General features: G+C 35.8%; 1 protein-coding gene across 10 annotated transcripts in view; it reads left to right on the forward strand.

Annotated features, from left to right (window-relative positions):
• Window positions 1-20727, forward strand: part of INVS (inversin) — a 156089-nt gene that overhangs the window by 5282 nt on the left and 130080 nt on the right. For 7 of the 10 annotated variants that reach the window (XR_003130078.3, XR_007414096.1, XM_035697274.2 and 4 more), the window contains one exon: window positions 13876-14042. Coding sequence is in view for 7 of the 10 variants with exons in the window: in XM_035697274.2 (XP_035553167.1) it covers window positions 13876-14042 (167 nt within the window). In the remaining 3 variants the exon portion in view is untranslated. Of the gene's footprint in view, window positions 1-5479; window positions 5633-5802; window positions 6051-13875; window positions 14043-15447; window positions 15586-20727 lie in introns of those variants that run through there. The other 3 variants (XM_025433061.3, XM_035697273.2, XM_049116308.1) reach the window with 3 other exon arrangements.

Consider the following 20727-nt stretch of genomic DNA (forward strand, 5'->3'; position numbering starts at 1 on the left):
ATATCCCCTTCTGTCACAAGTCTTCCACACATGCTCTGTGTTCCATCCTTTCCTATTTCTCAGGGACCCTGCCCTCATTTTTCTAAAGAAAAAAACTTCTGATGATTACCCCTTCAACCGTTTCTTCTATTGCTTTCCATCAGCATTTAAACATGCTCTATTGTCTCCATTTCTTTTTTAAAGATTTTATTTATTTATATGAGAGAGACAGAGAGAGAGAGAGAGAGAGCATGAGAAGGGGGAGGGGCAGAGGGAGAAGCAGACTCCACACAGAGCAGGGAGCCTGATGCAGGACTCCATCCTGGGACTCCAGAATCATGACCAGAACTGAAGGCAGTTGCTTCATTGACTGAGCCCTTCAAGTGCCCCTATTGTCTCCACTATTTAAAAATCCCTTCCCTGTTTCTTCATCCCCCTCTACATATTGTCATATCTCTTAACTTCCATCCTAACTGTATCAGTTACAGGCTGAACTGCTCTAGCAGTGACTTAAGAAAGGTAGAAGTAGATTTTATTCTCATCATAGTACAAATATAAGTGAGCAGCCTATGGTGGGTAGAAATCTCTGCTTCACAGAATCATCCAGGGATGCTGCTAGGACTTGGCTCTGCTGTTGTCAACACGTTGCTTCCATCTGTAGGACAAAAGCAGATACTTCTGTGGTAGCCATATCCCAGCCAGCAGGAGCAGGGAGAGTTCAGAAAAGCCACTTGTCATTTAGGAGGTGGACTGCACTTGACATAGAGCCACACCTTGGACAAAGGAGGCTAAAGTGTCTTTCCTTTGATGGCATCACACCCAGCTCAATTCTTAGAAAAATCAGAGAATGGATATTGGGGCAATTATCACTTTCTGTCACCAAAAGCAAACTTCTTGTGCTATCTACACCCCCACTTTCTTACCTCAATCCCCTCTTTTATTAAAAGAAAACAAAACCAGGGGCATCTTGGTGGCTAGTCCATTAAGCGTCCAACTCTTAATTTCGGCTCAGTTCATGATCTCAGGCTCATGAGATCAAGCCCCTGGACAGGCTCCATGCTCAGCTGGGAGTCTGCTTAAGATTCTCTCTCCCTCTCCCTTTGCCTCTCCCCACCCACCCACCCACCAAGACCACACTCCTGCATGCCCTTGCTGTCTCTAAAATAAATAAATTAATCTTAAAAAAAAAAGCTTGTTTTGAAGTATATGTATGGAGAAGTACATACAACTTATATGTAAGTTTAACAAATAAATATAAAGCAAATATCTATGTAGCCACCACTAGGACAAGAGACAGAACGTTATTCCCCCAGAATTCCCTTAATGTATTCTTCATTCCCATTGGAGTCATTTTCTATCTTTTCTTTTATAGTCATAATTGCATTGTAGTTTTACCACATAGGTATAGAGCTTAAATGCTATAGTCTAGTTTTGCCTTTTTTGAACTTTTTTTATTGTGTTCCATGTTTACCTGAACTGAAAGTTTTGTATAGGGTTTTGTCATTTTCCTGCTCAAACTTCTTTAATTGCTTCCCATTATACCTGGAATAAAATTTACAAGTGCACCTGTACCTCTTTCCATCTCCAACTTCACCTTATCCACTCTCTTCCTAGAAAAACTTGCTTTCTTTCATTTTCTCAAAACCACCATGCCCTTTTTAGTCTCACGGCTTTTGCCCAAAATACTGTTGTCATCCTTCAGACCTCAGCTTCTAGGTCACTTCTTCCAAGAGGCCTGCCCTCATCATCCAGCCTTAGTGAAATGTTTGTTGTGTTCTCTCTTGGAACTGTGCAATGTTTCTTCATTGAACTTGTTTATTTATATGTATGACTATTTTACCATCTCTCTATCTCTCCTATAAGCTAGTAGCCTCTGTGAATATAGACGGAATCTGTTTAATTCATCACCAAATCTGCAAAATCCAGTACAGTACCCAGCACATAGTAGGGACATGAGATAAATTTGTTGAGGGAGTCAATAGATGCTTTAATCATTCTTTTAAGTGCCTGTCCTCCCAAGAAGCCCAAGAAGCCTACAATCATCTTGAGGATTAATTGTGAAACAAGTTGAATTGAATTAAATTAAATTAAATTAAATTGACTTGAGAGGCAGGTTAGCACTAAATTCCATTGGAAATTTTTTTAAAAGTCAGAACACCTCAAGAAAAAAATATCTTATAAAATGAACTCTTTATTATTTTAATGAAAAATAACCTTCAAAGGAAATAAAATGTGCAGGGGTGTTATAAATTAAAAAGTTACATAGGCTCAATCATATAAATTAACTAATATGTTATGTAATAAAACGAGATATTCCTATAATTTTAAATCCCCAAAGAACAAAATCCTTAAAAACAAAGCAGAACAAAATTATGTGAAACCAATATAGAGCCAATAAATTTATTTTATAAATGTGTTCCCTCTGTGTTTTATCATCTTGTCTCATTACCGACTTTGAGCTGTAATACTGCTCATCTTTTCAGAATTCTGCTATTATGTTGTCTGTGCAAAGACAGTCATACCTGTGCTCTTGGCATTTCTCAATATTTATATATCCTGACCAAAATAATAAGTGTTGTCATCTTAAATTTCAGCATATCTTATATATTCTTTCATGTAGTGCATTTTGATGCTCTCTAAATATATGCTATTTCTTTTTCCTAAACTAGTAACATAGTACTACAGATGAATTATTTTTTTTCCTGAATCTTTGCTCACCAACTGCTCACTGAATTCATTCACTTTAGCATTTTCTGTTTTCCCTTCTCTGTTTCCATGGAGAAGTATGTCAGTGATGTGTTCGACTCCATGGAAACAGATGAGCATCTCTTTCTACATACACAACTAATTAAATCGAACGCTTTCTATGCTGCCCATTGTTCTGGAGGAGGACTGAAGAGGCTTTCCCTGAATGAGACATCATTTTAGTAGCAATTTTTAGTGTTTAACCTAATACAACAGATTAATGTTTTAACATAATATTACATCCTCGATTCAGATGATTTAGGGCTCAGTCCTGGGTCATAAAAGCATAAACTTACATAGTAAAATCTTTATATACCATGGTTATCATTTGTAGATATGTAGCTTTTTCTCTTAACTCTAATAATTTGGATGAATGCCAGCTATATTTGATAATAGAATTTAGTATATTCATTTTAATACTATACAATGTGGTATCATAGGAAGAATGTGAGTTTTAGAGTCAGATAAACCCAAGTTTTAAGTTCTGGCTTTGTCACGTATTAGGAGTATTACTTTGGGTAAGCCACTTAATCTTTTTGAGGCTCAATTCCTTGTCTGAAAACTATAGACTATAATACTCTGCTTATGTGAGAGTTCAATGGGATGACTGTAAAACATCAAGCATGACTATAGTTAATAATCCTGTATCGTTTATTTGAAAGTTTCTAAGAGAGTAGATCTAAAAATTCTCATCACAAGAAACAAAATCATAACTCTGTGGTAAAAAATGTTACCTAGGCTTACGTGGTGATAATTTCACAATATATACAAATTATCAAATTATTATGTTGTATGCCTGCAACTAATATAATGATGTGTGCCAAGTATATCTGAAAAAAAAATCTAGCATTACATCTGACACATAGTAGACAATAAATAGGACCTTATTACTGCTACTGTCAGGTTGGACTTATAGTGAAATGAACGAGTCTTACATAGTTTCAGAAGTGTCTTGAAATGGAAAATCACTAAATGCAATGAAGAATAATACTGTTTTCTTTGTGAAGACTAAACAGAATGATTTGTAGATATGCATGGTGTGCAATGATTGATTCTATCATCACTGTTAATAGTGTTTGGGTTGTTTGCAGTGGTAAAGTGACAAGGCTGCTCCATTCTGATTCTTCCACAACTTTTGATCCCCTATCGATGTTCTAAACAAGTGTAAATCTTTGAGTTATTTTCTCTCTTTGTTTGTGACATCTGCCAACACAGTAGTTCGGTAAGGCAAGGAGTCTCATAAGAGGTAGAGCAATGACATTATTTCAGGTTATGTCTGTCTTTACCTCAACAATGACCTTAAATGTTAGGGTCACTAAATGTTTTATACATGCTTGCTTATATACATATGTAGGCTTTTTTTTTTTTTTAAGATTTTTATTGATGTATTTATTTGAAAGAGAGAGAAAGCCTGAGCTAGGGGAAGAGCAGAGGAGGAGAGAGACTCTGTGCTGAGCATGGAGCCCAACACAGGGCTCAATCTCACAACCTGAGCTGAACTCAAAAGTCAAACACTTAACCAACTTAGCCACCAGGTACCCCATACATAATGTGTTTATAGACCTACATGTGTATACATCCCTACTAATAATAGTAATAAAATTAGCCAGTATTTCATAAAGTTATGTTATGTGCTAGGCACTGTGTAAGGGCTTTGCAATTCATTAACTCATTAAAACAGCAAAACACTACAAAGAGTTTTGGGTTCTCTTATTATCTTCATTTCATAAGTGAAGAAACTAAGGTATAGAAAGATTAAGTAACTTGTCTAATAAGTAGCAGAACTTGGGTTGAAGCCTGGAAGTCTGATTCCCAAGTTCATGCCTTTAACTACTTAACTATGGATTCTCCATGTATAGAGATTTTTCCATGCACATGCACATTCATATGTTTCTCTGAACACAGAGAGAAAAAGAAACACAGGAGAAGAACTACTGATTAGGTCTAAACCTTGACTGATGAACTTAATGATTATCTAGGCTGGATTTTTCTTAACCTTTTTTTTTTTTTTTTTTGTACTACAGGTCTTTTTGGCAATCCAATAAAACTTATGGACCCCTTCTCAAAAATGTATTTTTAAGAGCTTAAATATAATAAGAGAAATCCAAAGAAAAGCAGCTATACTGAAATATGGATGTCAAACTATTTAAAATTATGACATAGCAATATACCTACAATCATTTTATTAACACAGTAAATAGCAAGGTCTAATGGAAAATCTAACAGCTATGATAATTTCAAAATAGTGATGAATATAGGGGCAGCTAGGTGACTCAGTCAATTAAGTGGCCAGCTCTTGATTTCAGCTCATGTCATGATCTCAGAGTCCTGGGATCAAGTCCGGAGTTGGGCTCCATGTTCAGTCTGGGAGTCTGCTTGTGGATTCTCTCTCCTCTCCTTCTGCCCCTCCCCCCATTCATGCTCTGTCTTGTGCATGCTCTCTCTCTCTCTCTCCGCCTCCCTAAAATAAATAAATAAATCTTTTAAAAAAATAGCAATGAGTATGAATGCTATTTTAAGATGCCACAACAACTATAATGAGATAAAATGTAAAAATATTTTGTAAAGTCTCAAGTGACCTTAAAATGTAATAAGTCCCTTGTTATTTTATAGTTCTCATTTTATATGTTAGGATACGGAGATTCAGAAGTTAAGAAATTCAGTTGCAAAGCTAATAACCACACAGCTGAGACTCCAACCAATTTATGTGATTTTGAATCCTATGTTCTTCCTGTTGTTCCCATGTTGCGTTTAGAACAATAAACAAATCATTTTTAAATGACCACAAAAGCCTTCCCAAGACTGTGACAATACAAAAGGTATGATGTAAGAAGTGAATGAAAGCAGATGAAATGCATCTCTGATGCCACACACAGGTAACATCTGACTGAGAACAAGCAAATAAGAGGTTAGTAAAGAATGCTAGATTTGCTTGTGTTGGACAGTGTGGTGCAGTAGCTGTTGTGTAGACTGGCACAAGTATCCCTGGAAGTGGCAGTTGTGCCTTCTGACCGCCGAGTTGGAGCTGTGCTTTCTGCACATACCAGTCCATTAACCGTGCAGACTCTTCTTTTTCAGCTGGCCTTAACACAACTGCATGCGTGGAGCAGTGGCTTTCTAGTCATCATGCCAGCCCGGCTTTCTGAGCTGTGTTCAGGCTGAGTGCATGCCGCATGCCAGCCACTGTGAAGCAAGCACCAATTGGTCATGGATTAGAAGCTATCTCCACAGTTGCCAGAATAATTAAAACAACCCAGCACACTAGCCAGCTGCTTTCTATATTAGCTGCTCCTGACAGGAATTCAAATTCAAGGCACTGCCATCCAGTGAGTATTAGATTACACCCCAAGCCCCACATTTGTACAACATGTTGCAGCCACCAGACACTTCCAAACAGGAAACCATTTCACCCAAGCATCAAAATAAGCCATTGTGCAAACTGGACAGGTACTGGCTGGCTGCATGTTATAATTGAAGGAACTAAGGTAGGAGGTAGGGTAGATGGATAAAGGCATAAAGGTACAAGCCTCTCTCAGTTACTCTCTTGTTAGCCAAGAAGCTCAGAACCTGGTAAGACTCTCATTATTCAAAAACTAGCCATACAGCAACTCAAAATAGGACCCTACTCAGAAACTAGTTATAAAGCCACTATCCTCATAAAGAAACTCAAAACAGGACTCAAATGAAGCCTAGTGCCACTTTTCTAATCATAAATAGGGGATACGTGCTTTCAGGTTTGTCAGATACACCAATTCTATTGTGTAGGCAAGCATAACACATTGGAGGTGGGGACATAGCCCAATGAAATCTTTTCTGTCCGGAAGTATACTACTGGTCACATGAAAACAAGTATTTCGGGGATTGAAGAGAAGGCTTGAGGTTTCCCTGTACATTACAGAGGACTTGGGAAAAGTGTAACAATTGGCTAAAGTTCTATATCCTAGGAGGTAGAGTTACTATTCACCCCATGGTGCTGACTTCACTTTGGCCCTAAGAAACCTAATGAGTTAGAATTATCCCAGGCCTCCATTCCGCAACATTTGCACTTGGGACCACAGTTCCTAAATCTTCTCCCTCACTGAAGTTTCCAATGAGAAATTAAACGTGAATTACCACAATCATGCTGATCCTAGGTACTACTGTCTTTGCTTAACACTGGCAGACAAGGGATCCCTGGGTGGCTCAGCGGTTTAGTGCCTGCCTTCCGCCCAGGGTGTGATCCTGGAGTCCCAGGATCGAGTCCCACATTGGGCTCCCTGCCTGGAGCCTCCTTCTCCTTCTGCGTCTCTCTGTCTGTCATGAATGAATAAATTTTAAAAATTCTTAAAACAAAACACTGGCAGACAAAATGGCGGTAGAGAGTGCGCTTTCATCTTGAAAGACTAGAGACTGGCCTTATTACTGCATATTCTCTACAAGTATCTTTTTGACTCCAGAAGGGTTCAAATGATAAAAGGAACATGCTCTACCTCTAATAAGTTTTAGTTTTGTGAGTTTGGGTTTAAATGATTCCTTATCTATAAATGCAGTGATCAAATCTCTGGAGCCTTCTAGGTTAGGCATTAGAGGCCCTTGTTGGAGGCAACAATAGCCAGCACCACTCAAGACTTGTGCACAGGAGCTGCTATTATCAGTTACATTGAATCATATGCAGAGCTTGCCTCCATCTTCAAAACTGAGACTCTGAAAAAGAACACCTGCCTCCTCCAGGAGTTATACACAATTGTAAGGCTCTCTTCAAATTTCCAGAGCAATGACCTTTCTTGATTTATTACCAGAATACGTGGGAATAAGGATTAGCAAAGTAAGTTATCTAAGAAACTGTAAAGTACTTCTGGGTCCTAATACATCTGAGATTTAAATATATATTGAAATATTTAGAATTAACACAGCTTAATTTCGGGCACAAAACAACTCAGAAGTGCAACACCTTCTTTTCCTTCCCCTAGCATTTATATTTCCCTCTAAAAATATTTCATTTGATCGGTTTTCCTCCTGCATTAGCAGAGTTTATGCCAAAGCACCTTAAAAGTAACTGGCTTCCCTCATTTTCAACTCATATGTTACCCTCAACTTGTATAAGAATACCTGATCAGGGATGCCTGGGTGGCTCAGTGGTTGAGTGTCTGCCTTTGGTTCCGGGTGTGATTCTGGGGTTCCGGGACCAAGTCCCATATTGGGCTCCCTTCATGGAGCCTGCTTCTCCCTCTGCCTATGTCTCTGCCTCTCTCTCTCTCTCTCTCTCTCTCTCTCTGCCTTTCATGAATAAATGAATACAATCCTAAAAAAAAAAAAAAAAAAAAAAAAGAATACCTGATCATTGTGATGAAAGTAGCAAATTTTTTGTCACATAAAGTGCATGGCAGGAGGTATCTTTTGTTGTTTTCAAGTAAACTTTATTGAGGTATAATACAATAAATACAATAAACTTAACCATTAGTAGTGTACAGTTATTTAATTTTAACAAATATGTAGTCACGTAACCACCACAATCAAGATATAGGCAAGTTCCACCATATCCCCAAATTTTCCAGGGCCCTTTTTTAAGATTTTATTTATTTATTAATGAAAGAGAGAGAGAGAGACAGAGAGAGAGGCAGACACATAGGCAGAGGGAGAAGCAGGCTCCCTGCGGGGAGCTTGATGCAGGACTTGATCCCAGGACCCTGGGATCCCTACCTGAGCCAAAGGCAGACGCTCAACCACTAAGCCACCCAGGTGCCCCTCCCCGCATCCCTTTATAACCAATCCCTCCTGCATCTCAGCTGCCCACCCCCACCCCCCCGCCCCAGTTAACCACTGGGTCTGTTTTCTCTTCCTATAGTTTTACCTTTTCCAGAATGTGCTGTAAATGAATACTGTATGTATCCTTTGAAACAGAGTTCTTTCACTTAACATAAATGCACTTGAGATTTTTCCTTGTTAGGTAGATCAGTAGTTCATTCCTTTTTATTACTGAGCAGTATTCTATTGTGTGGATGACTACAGTTCTTTTGTCATTCTCTGCAAGGACAATTGAGATTATTTCCAGTTTTTAGTAATAATGAACGAGGCTTCCACAAACATCCAAATACAAGTTTTTATGGAATATAAGCTTTCATGCTTTTGTTTCTTCTGTGTAAACACCTAAGGAAAGAGATTATTGGGCCATGTAGTATTTTCATATTTAACTTAATAAGAAAGTGACAGTTTTTTGTAGTGGCTGTGCCATTTTGCGTAACTACCAGTAATGTCTGAGAGTTCTAGTTGTTCTATATCCTCCCAGCATTTGGTATTGTCAGGTTTGCTTTCAATTTTGGTTTTGTTTTAGACATTCTAATAGATATATAATGGCATCATATGGTTTGAATGTGCTTTTCCCTGTGTATTAACAATGTTGGGCATCTTTTTATATGCTTCTTTGGTGAAATGTTAATTCAAAATTTTTGCCCATCTTTTAATTTTATTATCTTTTTATTATTCAGTTGTAAGAATTCTTTTTTGAGGGTGTTGAGTCTTCCAATTTCTTTCTGTATTTTAGATACTAACTCTTTATCAGGTATGTCCTTTGCAAATATTTTTTCCCATTCCATCAGTTGCCTTCCATCAGTTGCCATTCCACTGTTTGCCATTCCATCAGTTTTATTGATTTATTCTAGGTAAAAGAATATCAGATATGTATGTGTTTAACAAATATTTTCTCCCAATTTGTGGCTTGTATTTTTATTTTCTTAACAGTGTCTTTCAAACAGAATTTTTAATGTGGGTGCAATCCAGTTTATTGATTTTTAAAATGGATTGTTCTTTGGTATCCTAAGAAATCTTGTCTAACCGAAGGTCACGGAGATTGTCACTTTTGTTTGCTTTTAAAAGTTTTATATAGTTATAGACGTGTTACATTTAAGATAATGATTGATTTTGAGATAATTTTTGTATATGGTGAAAAGTATAGGTCAAGAGTTTCTGGTTGTTCATTTTGTGTTTTTGTCTATAAATGTCCAGTTCTTTTAGCACCATTTGTTTAAGACTACCCATTGGTTTGCTTTGGCACTATTGTCAAAAATCAATTGATCATATACATTTATAGGTCTCTTTCAGTACCCTCAATTCTATCCTATTCATCTATTTCCCTCCCTCTCTCTCTCTCTCTCTCTCTCTGTCTCTTTCTTTCTTTCTTTTGGATATTTAATTTAAATTTGAATTTATGGGCATAAAATTATTTATAATATTCCCATGTTTTTTACTTCATTACTTTAGGTTCTATAGTGTTATCCATGCTTTCATTTCTGTTATTGGAAATTTTCATCTGCTCTGGGTTTTTTTTTTAAGATTTTATTTTTTATTTATTTATGAGAGACCCAGAGAGAGAAAGAGGCAGAGACATAGGCAGAGGGTAATACAGGCTCCCTACTGGGAACCTTATGCAGGATTTGATCCCAGGACCCCAGGATCACACCCTGAACCAAAAGCAGACACTCAACCACTGAACCACCCAGGCATCCCTCTCTGCTCTGTTTTTAATGATCACTCTGATCAGGGATTTATCAATTTCATTGATATTTTCTGAGAACCAACTTTTAACTTCATTGATTTTTCTCTAGTGTTTTTTAATTTTAATTTCATCGATCTCTGCTCGTATCTTTATTATGTACTTCCTCTGCTTGTTTTGGATTAAATTCAGGATTTTTTTAGTGTCCTAAGGTACAATTATAGATCATTGATTTGAAGCTCTTGTTCTATTATAGTACAAATACTCAATGCTCTATATTTCCTTACAAGCCCCCTCATGTGTGGAGTAGGAACCTTATAACACTACTATTATTTTCATTCATTTAATTATATTTTTTAATTTCCCTTGAGATTTTTCTCTTTAACTCATGGATTATGTATGTGATATTTAATTCCCACATATTCAGTGATTCCCCATTATCTTACTGTTATTGATTTCTAGTTTAACTACATTACTGTCAGAGAACATACTTTGTATAACTTCACGTCTTTAAATCTGTTAATGTTTGTTTTATGACCAATGTATGGTCTATTTTGGTGAATGGTCCCATCAGTGTTTTAAAAGATTATATATCTGGCTGTTAAGTGACGTGATCAATAAATTTCAGTTATATCCTGCTGCTTTATAGTGGTGTTCTGTTCTTTTCTATCCTTGCTGACTTTTCATTTTAGCAGTTCAAGCAATTATTGAGAGAGAAGTATTGAAGTTACCAATTATAATTGTAAATTTTTCAAATGTTTCATCCATCCAATTCTATCAGTTTTTGCCTCATGTATTTTGAAGCTCCATGATTTAGTACATACACATTTAGGATTGTTGATGAATTAATCCCTTTATTATTATATAATGTTTCTGTTTGTCCCTGGTAATTGTCTTTGCTCTGAAGTCTATTATATATAGATATTAATATCTGATGTTAATCAGCTTTCTTTTCATTAGTGTTTACATATCATATCTGTGCTTATTCTTTTATTTTTAACTTGTTATATTTCAAGTGAGTTTCTTGTAAATAGTATATAGTTGGATCTTCTTTTTTTACCCATCTCTTTTTTTATCAGTGTGTTTTTATCATGTACCTTTAATGTAATTGTTAATGTTAAGATGTAAGATTTCTAGTTTGTTATGTGTTTACTATTTGTTCCCTCTGTTTTCATTCCTGTTATTTCTCTTTCTTGTCTTCCTCTGAATTTCATGAATGTTTTTAGTATTCTATTTTAAATTATATTTAGGGGGGCTATTTGTAACAGCTTTATTGAGATTCACCATCCATCCTTATCATCCAATTCACCAATTTAAAGTACAATTCAGTCAGTTTTGTATATTCACAGAGTTGTAGGAACACCACCACAATTAATTTTAGAACAATAACTCCCCTGGATAAACCCTATATCCCCTTTACTTATGTCCCCTTTAATACCTCCCCTGTTCCCCTGTTCCCCAGCCCTAGGCAAGCACTTGGTATAGAATTCTTGGTTGACAATTCATCCCCACCATCACCCCCAAAGCTTGAAAATGTCATGTCATTGCCTTCTGGACCCTGTAGTTTCCCATGAGAAATACACTGTTACTTGAGTTGTTTTTCCCCTATTGATAATGTATTGTTTCTTTCTGGCTGCTGTCATGATTTTTTTTCTTCTTCTTTAGCTTTCAGGAATTTTATTATGATTGGCATATCATGGATTTTTTGGAGCTTATTCTGTTTGAGTTTTGCTCAGCTTTTTAAATCTTTAGGTCTGTGTATTTCACCAGATTTGCACCATTCCCAGCCATTATTCCCTCAAATACGTTTTTAGTCCTTCATTCTTTTTCCTCTTTCTGATGACATGAATAGTAGGTACCTTGGTATTGTCCCACAGAGTCCTGAGATTCTGTGGATTCTTTTCGTTTCTATGTTTTCTGTTAACTGTTCAGAATAGATAGTATTTATTAGTCCATCATCAAATTCATGATTCTTTCCTCTGTCCTCTGCATTCAGTGAAGTTCCTACTTTAATTATTTTATTTGGTTATTTATTTATTTATTAAATGTTTATTATTCTGAAATTTTCATATGGTTCATCTTTATACTCTATTTTTTTTGTTGTGATTTTGTATTTTTCCATTTATTCTAAGAGCATTTGTAATTGCTTTTTGGGGCATTTTTATTATAGTTGCTCTAAAATCCTTGTCAGATAATTCTTATGTCTGTATCATCACTGTATTGGTGCCTGGGATTGCTTTTTTTATTTAAGTTAATGTTTTTCTGGTTCTTGGTTTGTCTAATAATTTTGGATTGTGTCTTTGACATTTTGTGAATTATGTTATGAGATTCTGGATTCTATTTATACCTTCTGTTTAATAGACTGACAATCTGTTTAGGTTTGGAATGAACTTTTTGTTTCAGTTTTATGGACAATGGTTCTAATGTCAAGTTAGTTTTCATAGCTCTTGCAGGGCTCTTCGGTCTTCCCTATTTATGTGCTACCCAAGCTGTTTTAGAACCTGGGCAATATTTTACTCATAGTTCAATTCTCAAAACTTCTTTTACTTTAATTCTGGTTAGTTTCACACATGGGCTTTTCAGAATTGTTGACTTCATGCACCAAATTAAAGAATTGCATTCTCCTTTTCTCCATAATCCTCCCTGCTTCTCTAGTTAGGAAGGGGTAAGATACTACTTCATTGCTATCCTTTGCTTAATTTAGGACATGATGGTTTATAGGGTGCAGTGCCCAGTGGGGAGAAAAAAGGGGGCAGTTTCTTTCATTGTATGTGCTTTGAGTAGAGCCAAGAATAAGCTCTTTTGACTGGAGGGAGCAGGCTTTCTGGGGAATTTTGTATCTGCCCTTTGATGTTTCATTTTGTGGGCTACTTCAACACCCAGACTGTATTTAGGAGACAAAGAAAGAAAGAGGAAGGAAGGCAGGCAGACAGACAGGGAACTCACCATCATGTATTTCCCTGAGTCCCATAGTCCCTAGACAGTTTGCCTTCTTTTCTCCACCTTTCATGTATTTTGCCTTGGGTTTTTAGTTGTAATTAGCAGGAGAATCAGGGTAGTGTGTACTTACTACATATTATCAAAAATGAGAAACCAGTCATAATTCATTTTTGTATCTCTCATAAAAACATACCACAATGGGGGATCCCTAGGTGGCTCAGCAGTTTAGTGCCTGCCTTTGGCCCAGGGCGTGATCCTGGGATCGAGTCCCACATCGGGCTCCCTGCGTGGAGCCTGCTTCTCCCTCTGCCTGTGTCTCTGCCTCTCTCTCTCTCTGTCTCTGTCTCTTATGAATACATAAATAAAATCTTAAAAAAGAATACCACAATGCTTAGTGTATAGTCTACACAAAAGAAAGGAGTGAGGGAGGAAAATAAATAGCTCCTTATCTCACAATATTAATTCAGCAAAACATATAGTAGTTAAGAATATGGCTTTTAGAATCAATTATCAATTTGAATTTTAGCTTCACCTACTTTCAGTGTAATATAAACAGTTTACTTCTCTAAGTCTCGGTTTCCTATAATATGGGGATGATAATATCTATCTCATAGGGTAAGTAAAAATGACATATATTTCATGCTTTTAGCAGAGCTTGACAAGTTAATAAATATAGCTTCCAGTTATATTAGCAATAACAACAGCAATTATCAAATATCACTATCTGTTTCTTACACTCATAGGAAACTCTGCCCTTAAAGACAAAGAAGATCAATTTGGGAGGACACCACTTATGTATTGTGTATTGGCGGACAGACTGGATTGTGCAGATGCTCTCCTGAAGGCAGGAGCAGATGTTAATAAAACTGACCACAGCCAGAGAACTGCCCTCCATCTTGCAGCTCAAAAGGTGAGAAGTTAAATTACGCTGAAGTGTAAACCTTTTGTGAGATATTTATAAGTTGATTAATGGAACAATGCAGTTGACAGCTGATAAAGAAATCACAAGTATGTGACTCTTAGTTTCATATGTTTTCTTTAAAAACAGTATAAACTGCAGAGAATAAAGCATAGATAATCATCAGTGGATCCATTTATTTGTCTAAGTTTCTTGAGCAGTCGAATTCATTTTATGATCTAAGGTTAAGTCAGGGAAAAGGAATCAAAGTTGTATATACAATATGATGAACTATATTACAAATCAATATGTGCATAGGAAAAAAGCAAAGGCCAAAAAGAAACACACTGAGATGTTAATAGGGGTCAGATTTTAAAATTGGTAGTATGTATGAATTTTGGTACTTTTTACTGTTTAAAAATTTTCCCCTGACAAATATTACTTTTACAACAAAAACTTGCAGTCTCTCTTAGAACGTGAGCATTAAGAAGCATAAAAGAAATTTATTTTCTAAATGTATTCCAACTTTTTAAAAATCTAAAACTATATTGCCAGTAAAAAGGATTTCAGGTTTTTTTTAAATAATTTTTAAAAATTTATTTATTAATGAGAGTTAGAGAGGCAGAGACACAGGCAGAGGGAGAAGCAGGCTCCATGCAGGGAGCCCTATGTGGGACTCGATCCCGGGACTCCAGGATCAGGCCCTGGGTTGAAGGTGGCGCTAAACCGCTGAGCCACCAGGGCTGTCCAATTTTGGGGTTTTTAAAGGCATTGTTAAAAGCTGAGATTTTTAGGATTTAATATATCAAAAAATTAAAATGGGAAGCTTCTGAATTTATTTAAGGACTTATTTATCTGAAAATGATTTTTCCCTCTATAAAATGATTATATAAAATATATATTTCCAGTGCCTGATACTTTCCTTCTTATTATTTTAGACATATATTTTTGGAATAAAAAGCAATAAAAAAATTAGTTAGTTCCTGCAGAAACTATTAGAGTTATTTCCCATTTAAAATGTGAACCAGATATAGCTGATTAATTGAGGGGTTAGAAAAATATCTTTCTCATTAGTTGAATACAGAAAAAGAGACTGACATTAAGATATACTTTTGAATATGCTGGTTACATGCTATGATCAGTTAGGTCTGTCGGGTTATTTCCAAAGTTATTGCTCTTGAATTTGCTTTTCATTATAGTAATTTTTTAAAAATCTCCCTCATTTTGAATTTCAGTTTTAACTACCGCCTAGGTATTTATAACCTTTCACCTAGGCTTGTCAGCTGCTAAAATTATTCACTCAGGAAGGGTAACTCCATTTAACTTGTTATCATAAAAAAGTAAACATTTCAGATTGGAAATAGCCCCAGTATCATGAATTTGATACACTTTAGATTTTTCATTGTGGTTCATTTAGGTTTAAAACCCAACTCCATAAATGTGTAGGCTAGAAGAACCTAACTTCACATCAAGTGGGTCATGTGAAAAAACTGAGGATTTGAGTTGATGAGCCTCCGGTATGTCATCCTTGTAGAGGTATAATGTGACCAAAAAGGTGAGAAAAGGGGTTGATTTATAAGTCTCTTCACAAGATGCAGTGCATTGTTTTCTTTTGCTTTTTGCTTCTCCTTTATTTTTTTACATTGTGATTTTCTACAGCATTAAAGAATAAATAGAACTGTGATTTACGTGTTGCAATTTATATAACTGATTTCATAAATAACACGTTTCATGGTCTTTCAACTATCTGATAATTATGCATTTCCCCCTTTCTCTGTGTTGTGGTTTGTTTTTGCATATTTGCCCAAAGCAGTAATGTATCTTTAGGCTACACTAGCACTAGTATAATTTCCAGAATAAGGGTTGTAGTAAATCTTTAGTACTCTACTCTGTCCAGTTCAAAACCAGGTACTGTGTTTAATTTTGTGCTTTATTCAAGAACACCATTATTTTAAAAACCAGGGATAGTAGAGATCCGACAGGAATAAGATTATGAAGAATCTAGAACTAATTTTCAAAGAATAATTGGAGATATGTCCGATTAGGGACATATCTATAGCACACCCTGCCTCTGAGCAGACACAAACACAAATTTTCTTTAAACATTTTCACCCTAAACTTCCAGGATTCCTCCATATTACAAAGACCAAACAAGATCTCACAGTGAAAGACCAAACATTTGAGAAAGTAATCTATCAGGAATGAGAGTCTACAGAAACAATAAACCAATTTATTCCCTAAGAAACCTTCAATACTGGCATCATTAGAAACAATGTAAAACAATAATTGATTGAATGCTTAAAGATATAAAAGAAGACGGTAGCTCAGTTAGTTGAGCATCTTCTGACTCTTCATTTCAGCTCCGATTGTGATCTCAGGGTTGTGGGCTTGAGCTCTGTGGTAGGCAGGGAGCCTGCTTGGAATTCTCTCCCTCTGTCTTTCTCCTGCTTGTGCAGGTGCTTGCACTCTCTGTCTCTCAAATAAGTAAATAAATCTTTTTTAAGATGATATAAAAGAAGAAATCAGAAAAATGAGCAATTAGGGATACCTGGATGGCTCAGTCGGTTAAGCATTCAACTCTTGATTTTGGCTCAGGTCGTGATCTCAGTCCAGGTCGTGGGATCGAGCCTTGCATCAGGACCCTGTGGAGTCCACTTAGGAGTCTCTCTCTCCCTCTGTTCCTCCCCTCTAACTCCCTACACTTGGATTCACATGTACATGTATGTGAAAGAAGAAGAAAGGAAGGAAGGAAAGAAGAAAGGAAGGGCATTCATGAGACTTTTAGAACTATGCACAATTCTGACCATGACCCCTTATTTTAGAATAACCCATTGGCCAAAAATATTTATAAAGACTAAACAAAATATATATACATTGTTTAACGGCATTGAGAACAGTCAGCACAAGCAGGATCTAAGAAATTACAATCATTTGGAGAAGAGAAGCATCGGAAATGAGCACCACATTTATCTGGCTGTATCCTTCAGGCATCTTCCAAAGTGGAATGCAAAAGAATACAACCCTAGCAGGAAGTGATGGTTCTAGTAGGCTGAAAAACCACAGGTAGAGTCTGGAATTAGCAGCGGCGGGAATGTGGCAGGGTAAAATCCTGGGAGAAGGGAACTGCAGAGAAGGAACCCAAAAATCTGGGTACAAATTCTTGCAAATCATTAGCAAATTCCTAAACTGTACTTTTGCTGGGTAAGGCTCAAAGAAACCCAGCAGTAAACAACAGCTGGGAGACTAAAGAGCTAAGCAGAAATTGTTTTAAAATTTTCCTATATTTTCTTTCTAACGTAAGTCTTTAATACACAACAAGTGGATTTTTATATGGGGGTCCTTTCTCATTTTAAAACATATGAATAACTAATTTTCCCAGGACAACCAAGCTCATTAATTTTTAGCCATTTTAGTGTTTGCTATATGGCAGTGCCAGGCTTTTGTACTATGTACCTCCCGTGGTTTGATTTTGTTTTGTTTTTAATTATGTTTTTTAAATAAAGTATCCCACATATGAGGGAGCTACTAAGGAAATTTGAAAATGACAGTTGCACCATTAAAGTACATTAGGGAGTTGAATATGGCAACTAAAGTTCATTTGGAAGAGGAAGAAAGAGGAGATGCATAGAAAACTATTACTTTTTAGGCCAATAGAAAGAAGGAGTTCAATCCGAGAGATCTATTGTAGAGATAGAACAGTTCATTCATTAAGTAGTTGCCAAATGTCTACTATGTAGTCATGATGATGCACCTAGAGGAAGTATTAAAAAATGAATCACAAACACTTGCTGTAAAAAAAAAAGTACTGTCCATACTGATCCATATTAAATTTACATTTGTCTTTGTTTAGTGAACCTCTAATATATCACATATCAAATATTCTTTTCAAGTATTTTCTATCTCACTTAATTCAGTTATCTGTGAACTCAGAAGTGTGCTATTTGTGTAATCATCAATATTCATATGTATGTGCATGAATGCATTCATTCAACATATGTTCATACTGTTACTATGTAACAGGTGCTGTGCTAGGGCCTTGGAATACAAAGATGAAAGATATGATTCATGCTCTTAAGTTGCTTACAAAGATCATGGATAAAGATATCAAGTGATAATTAAAGCTGGCCTATCTCCCTTATATATCTAAGTGTTTTATAAAATATCAACAGCCGTGTCATGTAATAGTCATTTATTATGTTTTGGGGGTTTTTTGTGATAGTGAACTAATTATGTTATCTTTCATTAGGTTTATTAGTAGGAAAAACTCTTGTTGCCATAGCATTTTGTTCATGTCTCCATTAGAGGCCTATTAACTTGTATTGTAATTATTGCTTACTTGTCTCTTTCCCACTAGACTGGATCTCCAGGCAAGAACCTTGTTTTATTGGTTTTTGAATCCCCTAGAATCTAACACAGTGTCTGACATGTCTTGGTTGAATGAATGAATATACTTTGGGTTACTTATATAGAAAGTCATTATTAATACAAATGCTTGACATTTTGTTTATTAGAACCATTTATCCAGTTTCAAAATACATATATGGGAAAAACTTATTGAACCATGCTGATTGGCTTAGTTATTTTGACACATATTCACTACTTTAGAAATAAATTGGCATTAGTCCAAGCAGCTAAGAAAATGGTACCCACAAGAATAAAATTAATCTCAATATACTGAACATCTGTACCTAATTTGTTTTTCATATGTACCCTCAGTTTAATCCAAGAAACCAATCAATCAAACCTTTTCTGGGTTTCTCACAAACGATATCTAATTGTTAGAAATGTTTTCCTCCAGGGAATCCACTATTTCTCTGACTTCCACAGATACATTTATTTGTTAATAAGGATAAAAAAGCCTGAGCAATCTTACTAAATGTTAATAGTTATGCATTTTTAATCTTTCAGGAGGTTATTAATTTGGCTTCAAGAAGAGTAAGACTACCCACTTTGAAAAATGATATCATGTTAAATACAGAAACTAAAGAAGCTTCAGACTGTGAATATGTTGTGTGTTTGTTTGTTTTTTAATTCACCATAGAGTTATCCATTCATCTATGGAAACTGAATATTAATTTTTAATTAATATTAGCTTTCAAGATCTGCTATTTCCATGTTAATGACTTAAAAAAATTAAAGAAGAAGAGTAGAGTATGTCTGAAAGTTTTTGGGAAAACTTAATATTAGGTGACAATATTAGGATATTAGATCCCCTTATTTTATACACACTCACACTTATACACAAACACACCAAACAATCCATCCCCCAGCCCCCTAGAACTCTATATTACTGTGTGTATATGTACATACCCATACATATATATACTTATATTTAACTCCTTCCCTACCACCATTAATCATAGATTTCACTTCTCTATATTCCACCCAACTAATGCTATTTGAAGGCAGAGGCTATGTCTTCTTTGATTTATTAGTTCCAGTCTTAAGAGAACTCCTGCCATTTAAAAAAGATTCAGTTCATGTTTGTTTAACAAATACATGAAGGAATCAATCACTAAAAACATAAGATAAATTTATTATGAAAGAATTATTGAAGTATAAATCAGTTGTTATATTTATTCCTTTTCATTCCATCCCACCCCCTTCTAATTTTGTTAGTGGTATTTTACAAGATTCTTTGAGCTTAATCTCCCATCAAATATCACTCTTGTATGTCTCAATTTCTTTATCTATAAAATGGAATAATCTTCTTCCTGCCTGCTTTTTAGGAATGATGCTTCCTTAGATATAAAGCATTTTGCCTGGTAGAGACATATGCTCTCTAAGACTGTAGGCTGTCAATATTATTGCTGTTCATCATACTGCAATATAGGTATAAATTTCAAACTGCTCTTTAGGAATCAGATGTCAGAGATAAAAAGGCCTTCAGGATAGTGAGGTCCAGTTTGTTATTGGATGAAGAAATTTAGTCAATTCTCCTTTCAATTCTCTTCTGTTAATAAATTATTCATCATTCTTTTTGCCTTTGCATAAACCTGAATGTCTTTTGTCTTATTTTTTTAATTTTTAAAAATTTTATTGTTATAGTATAGTTAAGGTACAGTGTAATAATAGTGTTAGGTGTACAATTTAGTGATTCAGCACTTCCATACAACACCTGGTGCTCATCAGGACCAGCATACTCCTTAATCCCCGTCACCTATTTCACCCATCCCCCCACTTTCCTCCCCTCTGGTGACCATCAGTTTGTTCTTTATAGTTAAGAGTCTGTTTCTTGGTTCGCGTCTCTCTATCTTCCCCTCCTTTACTCATTTGTTTTGTTTGTTAAATTCCACATATGAGTGACATCATAATATTTGTCTCTCTCACTGCCTTATTTTGCTTAGCATAATACTCTCTAGTTCCATCCATGTCATTGCAAATGGCAAGATTTCATTCTTTTTTTAGGGCTGAGTAATGTTCCTGTGTGTGTGTGTGTGTATGTGTATACATACCACATCTTCTTTATCCATTCATCAGTTGTTGGACATTTGGATTGTTTCCATAGTTTGGCTATTGTAGATAATGCTGCTGTAAACATCAGAGTGCCAACAAACACATGAAAAGATGCTCAACATCAGTCATCATCAGGAAAATGCAAATCAAAACTACAGTGAGCTATCACCTCACATGGGTAAGAATGGCTAAAATTGGGCAGCCCGGGTGGCTCAGCGATTTAGCGCCACCTTCGGCACCT

This window comes from Canis lupus, chromosome 11 (genome assembly GCF_003254725.2).
Source record: "Canis lupus dingo isolate Sandy chromosome 11, ASM325472v2, whole genome shotgun sequence".
In the NCBI taxonomy this organism is placed as follows: domain Eukaryota; kingdom Metazoa; phylum Chordata; class Mammalia; order Carnivora; family Canidae; genus Canis; species Canis lupus.